Genomic DNA, 12,552 nt, shown 5'->3' on the forward strand with positions numbered 1-12,552 from the left:
ATACAAAAAATTGAACTCACTCCTTTCTTTTTAATTTCACTGGTCATCTGTCAAAAGCAAACAAATAAGACATAATTAAATCAAGGAGAAAAAATTCTAAGTGATTTAAATGTACATATTATTCTCTTAAAAATACTAGTTATGTTGAGATTGACTTAAAGTAAATAAGAATTAAAATTGTATAAGGACAAACTTTTTAAAGAGAAAACATAAACTTACAGTTAGAGGATAATCTGGCTCTGGTGTTGGCAGTGTTCTTTTATCCAGTGTTCTGTCTAAACTTCTTTTGGCTCCATCAATTCTGAAATTTATAGTTAAAAAATGTCTGACTCCAACATGATACCCTACATGGAAAACCCAAAAGACTTCCCCAAAAGGCTGCTAGAACTGATACATGAATTAAGCAAAGGTGCAGTGTACAAAATCAATGTACAGAAATTGGTTGCATTTCTATACACCAATAATGAAGCAACAGAAAGAGAAATCAAGAAATTAATCCCATTTACAATTGCACCAAGAACCATAAAATATGCAGGAATAAACCTAACCAAAGATAGAAAAGATCTGTATGCTGAAAACTATAGAAAACTTATGAAGGAAATTGAAGAAGACACCAAGAAATGGAAAAACATTCCATGCTCATGGATTGGAAGAATAAATACTGTTAAAATGTCAACACTACCCAAAGCTATCTACACATTCAGTGCAATCCCAATCAAAATTGCACTGACGTTGTCCTCAAAGCTAGAACAAACAATCCTAAACTTTGTATGGAACCATGAAAGACCCCAAATAGCCAAAGTAATATTGAAAAAGAAAACCATAGTGGGAGGCATCACAATCCCAGACTTTGGCCTCTACTACAAAGCTGTAATCATCAAGACAGTATGGTATTGGCACAAAAACAGACACATAGACCAATGGAATAGAATAGAGAACCCAGAAGTGTACCCACAAAAGTATGGCCAACTAATCTTTGACAAAGCAGGAAAGAATATCCAATGGAAAAAAGACTGTTTCTTTAGCAAATGGTGTTGGGAGAACTGGACAGCAACATGCAGAAGGATGAAACTAGACCACTTTCTTACACCATACACAAAAATAAACTCAAAATGGATGAAATACCTAAATGTGAGACAGGAAATCATCATAACCCTAGAGGAGAAAGCAGACAACAACCTCTTTGATCTCAGCCACAGCAACTTCTTGCTCAACACATCTACAAAGACAAGGGAATTAAAAGCAAAAACGAACTATTGGGACCTCATCAAGATAAAAACTTCTGCAATGCAAAGGAAACAATCAACAAAACTAAAAGGCAACTGATGCAATGGGAAAAGATATTTACAAATGACATATCGGATAAAGGCTTAGTATCCAAAATCTATACAGAACTTACCAAACTCAACACCTGAAAAACAAATAATCCAGTAAAGAAATGGGCAAAAGACATGAATAGACACTTTTCCAAAGAAGACATCCAGATGTCCAACAGACATATGAAAAGATGCTCAACATCACTCATCATCAGGGAAATACAAATCAAAACCGCACTGAGATACCACCTCACACCAGTCAGAGTAGCTAAAATTAACAACTCAGGAAACAACAGATGCTGGCGAGGATGTGGAGAAATGGGAACCCTCTTGCACCGTTGGTGGGAATGCAAACTGGTGTAGCTGATCCGGAAAACAGTGTGGAGGTTCCTCAAAAAATTAAAAATAGAACTACCCTACGACCCAGCAATAATAACACTACTAGGAATTTATCCAGAGGATACAGGAGTGCTGATTCATAGGGGCACATGTACCCCAATGTTTACAGCAGCGCTTTCAACAATAGCCAAACTATGGAAAGAGCCTAAATGTCCATCAACTGAAGAATGGATAAAGAAGATGTGGTTTATATATATATATATATACAATGGAATACTACTTGGCAACGAGAAAGAATGAAATCATGCCTTTTGCATCAATGTGGATGGAACTGGAAGGTATTATTCTAAATGAAATAAGTCAGTCAGAGGAAGACAGATATCATATGTTTTCATTCATATGTGGATCTTGAGAAACTTAATAGAAGACCATGGGGGGAAGGGAAGGGAAAAAATAGTTACAAACAGAGAGAGAGGGAAACAAACCCTAAGAAACTCTTAAATACAGAGAACAAACTGAGGGTTGATGGGGGTGTAGGAGAGAGGAGACAATGGGTGATGGGCATCGAGGAGGGTACTTGTTGGGATGAGCACTGGGTGTTGTATGTAACACGGGAATCTACCCCAAAAACCAAGAGCACACTGTACATACTGCATGTTAGCCAACTTGACAATAAATTATATTAAAAAAATAAATGCAATTGCTTATATAGAACCCTTCAATAAATTCATGGCATCTGTTGGTGCTATTACTAAAAAAAATAATAATAATAAAATCATTAGCTATTAAAAAAATATCTGACTCTCTTGAAGATAACATTAGAATATATTAAAACATTACAGTTTAAGAGTGTCTGGCTGGCTCAGTCGGTAGAGCATGTCACTCATGACCTTGGGGCCATTATTTGAACTGCAAGGGGGGAGGTAGAGTTTACTTCAATAATAATAATAATGATAATAATAATAATAAGCATTACAATTTGAACATCTTTTCAATTATACTTAAAGAAGAGATATTCAATGGGGGGTGGGGGAGAGGGGAAAATGGTTGATGGGCATTGAGGAGGGCACTTGTTGGGATGAGCACTGGGTGTTATATGTAAGCGATGAGTCACGGAAATCTACCTCCGAAACCAAGAGCACACTGTATACACTGTATGTTAGCTAACTTGACAATAAATTATATTTTTAAAAAAAGAAGAGATATTCAAGAGTTCTTTATCTTACTGAATTTTTCTCTCTCTCCCTCTCTCTCTCTCTCTCTGTTTTTTGAGAGAGAGAGCATGGGGGAGGGGAAGAGGGAGAGGGAGAGAGAAAATCTCAAGCAGGCTCCACACCCAGGGAGAGACTCAATCCCACAACCTTGGCATCATAACCTGAGCTAAAATCAAGAGTCAGTTGCTGAATCTACTGAGTCACCCAGGTGCCTCTCAATTTCTATAAGAAACAAATCCTTAGTTTTCAAATTATTCATGTATACTGTAAAAGAATGAGACTAAAAGTAAAAATGAAATTTTTTTTCAATAAAAACTTATGGACAAATTTTAAGTTAATCCTCATGTCTAGTGGGCCGTCATGTGTATTGTGCCTATTCAAATGCCACTCTGTCAGAGAAGGCTTATCTTACCCCTTATATTAGGTAGCACTTCCTTCACTATCCAATCCTTTCATCCTCACCTTGCTTCATAGAACTTACCACTATTTGACATATTACATGCTGTAGATTGTTTTACTCATTGCCTTGTCTCTAAATGTCCAGAATAGTATTTGGCACACAGTAAGTACTCAATAAACAATTTGAATGTTGGAATTTATCATCTATAAAATATAATTTCCTCTTTAAATAAAGTTATATCATCATCTAATCCATCTGTCACCAAATATTTATTCAATGCTTATATTATGCAAGACACTCTACTAGGTTTTATTAAAGTATAACACCAATAGGAGCACCTGACTGGTGAGCTAGTGGTCAGATGCTGGTTGAGCATCTGACTCATGGTTTCGGCTCAGGTCATGATTTCCCAGTTCGTAAATTGAATTCAAACCCCATGACTGGCTCTATGCTGACAGCACGGAGCCTGCTTGGGATTTTCTCTCTCCCTCTCTCTCTGCCCCTCTCCTGCTCAAGTGCCCTTGTGCTCTCTCTCTCTCTCTCTCTCTCAAAATAAAGACATCTTTTAAAAATATATATAACAACAACAAATCTCAAGGAATTTATAAACTGAAATGGTGAGGAGATAAAAACAGGTACCACATGAAAGGCATGGGACTCTGATGGTTCAGAGGAGGGGACAAGTTCACTTCTACCTGGAGGTATCTGTAAAGGCTACATGAACAAGTTGGCATTTACAATGAGCTTTAAATAAAAGAAAGGATTTCAGGTAGAGATGTAGTTTTCCTGGGTAGATGGATCTGAAACACAAGACTCTCCTGAGACACAGGAAGGCAAGGGAATGATCAAAGGAAAAAACAGGGAGTAGTGGGAAGTTGTCTAATATGCTCAGAGGTTATGGGATCAGATGAAGATATGTTTGGAGAAATGGACTGGAATATCCAAATAAGGGCCTCAAATAGCAGGTTTTTTTATTCAATAGACAATGGGTGTTGCTGAGAGTTTTTGAGCATGGAAACATTTTTAGGAAGATAAATCTACTAGTTTGTAAAGGTTAATACACTGGAGAAGATGGCCAAAGTAGAGAATACAAGGAAAAGAAAAGAGACCTAAGAAGACTGGAGGATGCCAAGCATGACAGGAACGAGAAAAAAATCACAATTGAAGGAGGCAAAGCTGTGGTCAGAGAGGCAGGTGGAGAACCAGAATGAATTTCAAGGAAAAGATGGCCACCAGAGCCATAAACATAGATTGGTAAGCTCCAGAGAGACAAGGACCATGTCTGTTTTATTCATTGCTCTATGCACAACACTTAGATAACGTCCATCAAAGTCAATAAATATCTGTGGAATGATCAGAATAGTGGATTTGGAAAAAACCTTGTATATCTAATTCAGTACCTTATTTGATACATGAATACTCTCAAAAACATCAAGTTGTACCCTGAGATGAGTGAGGGAGATGGCTTTCATCACTTTCTGAGGTAGCCCAATTTATTGTCAGCTAGTTTATTTTTAAATTGAGTTGTATCCTTGTAACTTTTATTCTCCAGAGCTATACACAAAGAGTCATATCTTTTTTCTGTTGCCCTTCAAAACTTGATGGTACTCGTCCAGTTCTTTCAACTATTACTACCAATAAAAGTTACCACTTACTGTGAGCTTATTATGTTCTAGGCATTAGCTTAAGATCTGTAAGTACATGGATCTCCTTTAACTCTCATTAAATTCTAAGAGAAAAGCACTATTCTTATCTCCATCTTACAGATAGGAAGATGATGATAAGTAGTTATTTAACTTGCCAAATTCATGCATGGCTAATAAGCTGCAGAGACAGGGTATGAACCCAAGCCTGTGTGATGCCAGTCTATACTCCATTAAGCAAATTAGCCTCCTATAAAGATGGGATAGTTTCAAAATTCCTCTCTTCTATGTCTGTTATGGTTTATCAACATCCCTCTTAAAGCGTGACCCCAGAACTACAGATGTTGTTTGATCAGTGCACAGTGAAAATTTTCTACCATTCTAGAATTCTACATTTATTAAAGCAGCATAAGACTGAATTTGTTTTTTTTCTTTTTTTTTTTTTTTTAAGGTAGGCTCTATGCCCAATGTGGAACTTGAACTCTTGACTGCAAGATCAAGAGTCCCATGCTCTACCGACTTACCCAGCCAGGAACCCCTGAATTGGTTTTTTTGAGTAGCTTCATTTCCATGTTGAATCTTACTGAATCTGACTAAACTAAAATTCCAAAGGCGTTTTCACATGAAATAGAAAATGTGGCTGGGATAACTTCATTCCTCTTTTCTTTATTAATCATCAAAGTGCCAGCCAGACTTCCTTTCATCCATCATTATTTCCCTGAATAGCCTAGCTCTCAGCGATCCATACTTTCAAGGAATTTGCCTTATACTTTGGTATGCTAGCTGGCACTCGCTGACTTGCACTCTAATTATCCCAGCAAATATATGCCTGACCTCCTTGAGCTCATTATATAAGAAAAGCCATCCTTTAAGATAGCAACAGTTTCCTGGGGTGTGTTTTCTCCTACTGGCTATACATACAAAGAGTTGAGAAGAATATACAAGTGAGCCTTTTCATTCCCTGCCTGTTTTTGCTTTGTATGTTGACAATCACAAACAAATAAATAAACAAAAATTGGATAATTTCAAAAGACTGTGTGAGAGATGCAGTGAAGGAGTACAGTGCAGTGAAGGAGAGAAAGGCTGGTCTAAATCAAGATGGAGATAGTGGCCAAGGAAGAAGTAACTCATTCCTGGGACTCTGGAAAGCTATAAAATGATTTTGTCTCAGCTGTGTTTCCAGACACTGGCCACAGGACGGGCCCAGTTCTGCCCAAGATAACTTACATCCTGTCTCAGCCCTGGAACTCTATCAACAGACTTCACCCCATCTTCGACCCAGGGAAATCTTATCTCTATATCCTAATAGGTAGAGGTAGAAAGAGATGAAGAAACAAAATCCACAGTTTTCCAGGAAAAAAAAAGTGTTTCTGGTATAAAAAACTTTAATTGCAAATGAATTTTCCCTAAATAAACAATGGCAATTCTAATCTCAGTATTAATAAAGCACTATGCTTAAGGCAATTTTGAGACACTATTTTTTTTTCTTAAGCACCCAAATGAGAGAGGTACTACTTATATGTCTATACAAAGCATAGAGTTACGTTCCTCTTTTAAAAATTCATTTATTCAGGGTGCCTGGGAGGCTCAGTTGGTGGAGCAGTTGAGTGTCTGACTCTTGATTTCAGCTCAGGTCATGATCCCAGGGTGGTAGGATCCAGCCCTGTGCATCAGGCTCTGCACTGAGTGTGGAGCCCACTTAAGATTTTCTCTCTCTCTCTCTCTTTCCTTCTGCCCCTCTCCCCCACTCATGCTCTCTCTCTCTCAAATAAAAGTACATATTTTTATATGTATTTTTTAAAAATTCATTTATTCACTCATTCAGTTCACCAACAATAACATGCCAGACACTGTGCTTTTTTGTTGAGATCTCTGCCCTTTTTTGAAATTTGTATTTATTTATTTATAATTTACATCCAAGTTAATTAGCATATAGTGCAATAATGGTTTTTTAAATTTATTTCTTTTTATTTTTTTAATTTTTAAAAAATTTTTTTTTAACATTTATTTATTTTTGAGACAAAGAGAGACAGAGCATGAACGGGGGAGGGTCAGAGAGAGAGGGAGACACAGAATCCGAAACAGGGTCCAGGCTCTGAGCTGTCAGCACAGAGCCTGATGCGGGGCTCGAACTCACAGACTGTGAGATCATGACCTGAGCTGAAGTCGGACGCTTAACCGACTGAGCCACCCAGGTGCCCCAAATTTATTTCTTTTTAATTTACTTCCAAGAGAGATCTCTGCCCTTAGACATGTGAAAGTAGAAGAGAGGAGCGACTAAGAAACAACAATACATTGTGTAGTTGAGAAAGTCATACTCCCTCAATCTATTTGCTGATTGACCCTTCTGCACTGAAGATTTAAATATAATTCCTTCTTTTTAATTTTTATTTAATTTTTAGTTAGTTAACATACAGTGCAATATTAGTTTCAGGCATAGAATTTAGTGATCCATTACTTACATACAACACCCAGTGCTCATCCCAACAAGTGCCCTCCTTAGTGCCCATCACCCATCTAACCCATCCCCCCACCCACCTCCCTCCATCAACCCTCAGTTTGTTCTCTGTTGTTAAGAGTCTCTTGAGATTTGTCTCCCTCACTCCTCCTTTTTTTCTCCCTTCTCATATATGTTCATCTGTTTTGTTTCTTAAATTCCACATATGAGTGAAATCATATGGTATGTCTTTCTCTGATTGGCTTATTTCTCTTAGCATAATACATTCTAGCTCCATCCTAGAAGCTTAGTTCTGGGCCTTCTTCTCCTCTCTGTTTGCTCTCTCTAGGTGATTTGAACTATTCCCCATAGCTTTAACAATTATCTACATTCTGTTGGTTCCCAAATTTGTATCTTTAGCCTAGATCTTTACTCTTGTATATCCATCTGCCTACTTAACATATTTCCCCTTAGATGTCACATAAGCTCCTCAACTTCAAAAACTACCTCCCCAATCTCCTGGACCTCTGATTCTTTACAGATATAAACACTAACATCCACCTTGTTACCAAAGTCAATCCAATAGCAAGTTCTGCTGATTCTGGATCCAAACATATCCCCTGCAAATTTAGTTCTCTCCTCCTGCCCTGTTTCCAGCCTTATCAAACCACTGTAAGCTCTCATCTCTGCTACTACAAAAGCATCCCACCTGGTCTCCTTGTTTCCTACTACTCTCGCTTTCTCCCTTTCCCCACTTCAGTCTATTCTTAATAGCCAGAGTGAATTTCATATCATGTCCCAGTTTAAAACATTTCAATGGCTTCCATTGTACTTAAAGTGGAATCTGAATTCATTATTATGGCTTACAAAACCTTTCACAATCTGCCCCCACCTTTCTCTCCACCTTTATCTGGTATCACTCTTCCCCAGGCCCCTGATACTCTAGTGACCCTGGCCTTTGTCAGTTCCCAGGACATGCGAAAGCATTCATATACCAGGACTTTCAATGCTTGCTATCTCCTTTGCTAGAGTGCTGTTCTCATGTTCATTTAAATGAAAAACTTCCTATTCTTAAGAGCGCCTGGGTGACTCAGTCAGTTAAGCGGCTGAGTTCGGCTCAGGTCATGATCTTGCATGATTTGTGAGTTCGAGCCCCATGTCAGGCTCTGTGCTGACAGCTCAGAGCCTGGAGCCTGCTTCAGATTCTGTGTCTCCCTCTCTCTCTGCCCCTCCCCTGCTCACACTCTGAGTCTCTCTGTCTCTCAATAATAAATAAATGTTAAAAAAAATTTTTTTAACCAAAAAACAAAAAACTTCCTATTCTTTAGATTTCTACTTAAATATCATCTCCACAGAACTTTCCTGTGACGTTCCTAGAACACCTTCCCTCTCTATCTCACAATCTCATATCTTCACAGTGCTCAACATCACTTAAAAGGTTAACATACTCTTTTTGTTTGTTTGTTTGTTGGTTTTTAAATATTTACTATGTCTCCTCCCACTAAAATATAAGCATCTTAAAGACCCCCTTCTGTTGTATTCTCTATGGTCTCCCTAGTAACAAGCACAATGTCTGTGTAACAGTTGGTAGTTAATATCTACTAAATAAATTGATGTAAAAGAAATACATAATAAAAATTAAAGCTGTACAAAGGGGATTAGGAAACAGCTTTCCAGAGGAGATGATCCATAAAGTAAGCCTTGAAGAACCAGTATAAATATTCAGGCAGACAAATATTTTCCAGTGAAGGAAATTGCAGGGAGCAATTATGAAATTTATTTTTTCACTAAACTGTGAAAAATATACTCCTGCAACTGCAAGTAGTTCAACATAACAATGGAAGACGATGAAAGGTTTTGGAGTAAGAACAATATGTAACTCCTAAGGCACCTTGTTCTTTATTCTCTAAGTGAACTAAAACATTGAGTAGACCTACGTTTATAAACTAGAGATGATAAGAATAGTACCTATTTTATAGGGTAGTTGTGAGAAATACAGGTGAAGTGATAAAAAAACAATGCTTAGAATAAGCAGTGATTAGCACAATCACTATATTAACTATAATACAGTGACATATATATGTATAACATATATATTAGATACATAGATATAGTCGCTATATATAGTGACATATAAGATATATACATATAGTGATATATAACATTAACTTTGTGATTACTTTTTAAATTGTTTCCCTAACTGAACATTTGCCCCTTAACAACCTACATAGTTAAAGTTTTTTTTATGAGAATATGAACACTAATTATTTCACTTGAATTCCAAAGAATTATTTACCAATATGCTACTTACACTAACTGATTAATTGTCTTCTGCTGCTCCTTATATCTTCTGTAATTCAGCAGTTTACTTTGTGCTGGTGTGTCAACACCTATGTTTTCAGGGGGGCGCACAATAGGAGGCAACTTCAAGTTCAGAGCTTCCTTTTCTGCTGCAATGACAGCTTTGTTTCCATCCGACATTTTGGTCTCCTAAAGATTAAAATACTTTATACTCTGAGGAGAAAAGGCCTATAAAGCAGTTATTGTAAATGTTAGCCTCGATATACTCATAGCATATCTTAGATATCAATTCCAAAAATTCCAGACCTTTTGAGATCTTCCTCCCAAGTTTGGTGTTAGTTTAAAGAATGACAGTTGAGGTAACCGGGAGGGATTCCTGTTACAGCTCCACATCCCACTTGCTCCGAAGAAATGAATCCAGTCACTTCCCAGTTAGGGTTTCAGTTTCCCCCAGAATGAAATTGAGGAACTGGATTAGACACTCTCTAAATACCCCTTCAGTTCTAAAATCCTGGGTTCAAATTGTTCTCTAAAATGCAAACCACCACCACCACCAACACCACTACCAAAAAATCCAGTTGTTCAGGTATAATCCCTCTCCCAAAGAAGCTGATGCTTGACATCATTAAGATTTTTAAACATCAATATTCTATCTTAGTCTTGCTCCTTCCAAGGAAGTGATACGGTGGCCAAGCAACAACAGGCATACTTAACGCACAAGAAATCTAAAATGTCATGTAAATGTTGAACAATTAACTGTGATACCAGCTGTTTTTGCCGTCAACGCCCACAGAATGTGCAGATTCCTGCCTTGAAAAAGAGAGTATTTCTGTCCGCACCCAGTTAGAGACCTTCGGCTCTGGGAGAAGAGGGAAGAGAAAAGCTGAGGACAAGAAGTACCTATCTGATTGCTTTTCACCACTTCCCAGCTGCGCAGACGAGAGGCAAACGGTTCAGTTACTTAGTTTCTTCTCTGGTGAAAGGAAGAGGAAAAACAAAGTGTGAAACCTCTGGGAATCCCACCGCTCGGGAAGAGCTGGGCCGTCGCCTGTAGCGTACAAACAAAGTTGTCGCCATGGAAACTGTCGCGGTTGCGGTTGGAGAGACTGGGTAGAGGTTGCCTGGAGAGGGCACATGCTCAGCTGCAACAGACTAGGATCACCTGTCACAATAATTCATTACTCAGTTCGTTACTAATTAATCACGAATGGAGGGTGAGTGAATGAGATTTTTTTACCTAACTGCCTTCCCTTGGAACGGGTCCAGGGAATCAGGATCTTCAAGTTGTGGAAACCTGCAAGACTGGAAATTTGGATGTGTTGGAAAATAGGATTATGTACACACTCACTCTCACAGGAGGATCAAGTCTTCTAGCAGTGACTTCACTGTAAATAATCAGCAATATGGGTTAGTTTGTTTCTATATTTGATATTTGTTTATACAGCACTTTTCTTTCAGGAAATCCTTCATAAAAAAGGTTGCAGTGTGCCAATTTTGCGTGTATGCTTGGAGATAGAAAGGTGAAACTTTGCTATTTGAGGCTGCACAATGGATACTCCATCTAAATGATAAGAGCCTACACAAACATCATGTGCATAAATAAAATTGGGGGGTGAGTAAGTCCTGGTGGTATATTGATGGCATATTCATTCAACAAATATTTGAGCATCTTTTATGTGCTAGTAATGTAGAGAATCGTTTTTAGAGTATAGCCTAACTTGTATGTCTGGCACACAGCAGGTCCTCTGAAAACATGCAGGTGAGTGAATGAACAGGTTAAATATCCTTGTAGCTTGTAATAGGAAACTGTCTTCCTGTAGAAAACAAAATACTTATATAAATATGTGATTTTTTTTTTTTTTACATTTGCTTAAGCTAAACTAAAGCTGTGGACTTAAGAGAAGATAGCAGTCTTTTGTATTATACCCACATCTTCTCCCAGTTATTCAATCAAACACTATTCTAGTGCTGCAATAAAGAGATTTTGCAAGTACAATTCAAATCCCTAATAAATTGATGTTAAACTAGAGAGAGTATCTGTGTGGGTCTGACTTAATCAGTGGAAATCCTTTCAAAGAGAAGGTTTAGGCATGCACTGAGTCAGACTCTAACAAGCAGTTAGGTTTATAATTGCTCTCTCCTGTCTGGATGTTTCCTTCCTGACAGCCTGCCCTATAGATGTTGGACTTGCTTAACCAGTCCCCACAACTGCATAAGCTAATTCCTTGTAATAAATCCATATATACACATATACATACATATGGATGTATATAAGGGATATATAACATCTGGTTCCACTTCCCTCATTAAACCCTAATACAATGCGTATCTTTTTTTAAGCAGCTTTATGGAGGTATAATTTATACACTGTAAAACTTACCATTTTAAAGTATATAATTCAATGCTATTTCCTAGTTGTAAACATTTAATTTTTAAAAAATATTTTATGTTTTAAGTAATCTCTACACCCAATGTGGGGCTTGAACTTACAACCTTTAGATCAAGAGTCGCATGCTCTACTGACTGAGCTAGCCTGATGCCCCCAACAATGATTTTTTTAGCAAATGTAGAGAGTTGTACAACCATTACCAAGAATCAGAGCAAAAACATTTCCATCATTGCACAAAGTTCCCTTGGGCTCATATGCAGTCAATCCCCACTCCCACATCCAACCCAGGCAACCACTGATTTGCTTTTGGCCTCTACAGATTTACAATTTCTGAAATTTTCATATAAGTAGAATAAAAAATTATATAGTCTTTTGTGTCTGGCTTCTTCCACTTAATGATAATATGTTTGAGATTCATCCAAGTGTAGTATGTAACAAAAGTTCATTTTCATTGCTAAAGAGTCCTCCATTATATATATATATATATATATATATATATATATATATATATAT

The 12,552-nt window shown here is 37.5% G+C and overlaps 1 protein-coding gene across 6 annotated transcripts in view; it reads right to left on the bottom strand.

Annotated features, from left to right (window-relative positions):
- The window catches only part of DNAH12 (dynein axonemal heavy chain 12), a 220,239-nt gene extending 208,172 nt beyond the window's left edge, over positions 1-12,067 (bottom strand). For 5 of the 6 annotated variants that reach the window (XM_045493288.1, XM_045493286.1, XM_045493289.1 and 2 more), the window contains exons 1-4: positions 10,551-12,067; positions 9,661-9,839; positions 220-301; positions 21-47 (exon numbers count right to left, since the gene is read on the bottom strand). In XM_045493288.1, coding sequence (XP_045349244.1) covers positions 21-47; positions 220-301; positions 9,661-9,830 — 279 coding nt within the window. In that variant the 5' untranslated portion in view covers positions 9,831-9,839; positions 10,551-12,067. Of the gene's footprint in view, positions 1-20; positions 48-219; positions 302-9,660; positions 10,126-10,550 lie in introns of those variants that run through there. The other variant, XM_045493287.1, reaches the window with a different exon arrangement.
- Between the last annotated feature and the right edge of the window lie 485 nt (positions 12,068-12,552).

This window comes from Leopardus geoffroyi, chromosome A2, assembly GCF_018350155.1.
Source record: "Leopardus geoffroyi isolate Oge1 chromosome A2, O.geoffroyi_Oge1_pat1.0, whole genome shotgun sequence".
In the NCBI taxonomy this organism is placed as follows: domain Eukaryota; kingdom Metazoa; phylum Chordata; class Mammalia; order Carnivora; family Felidae; genus Leopardus; species Leopardus geoffroyi.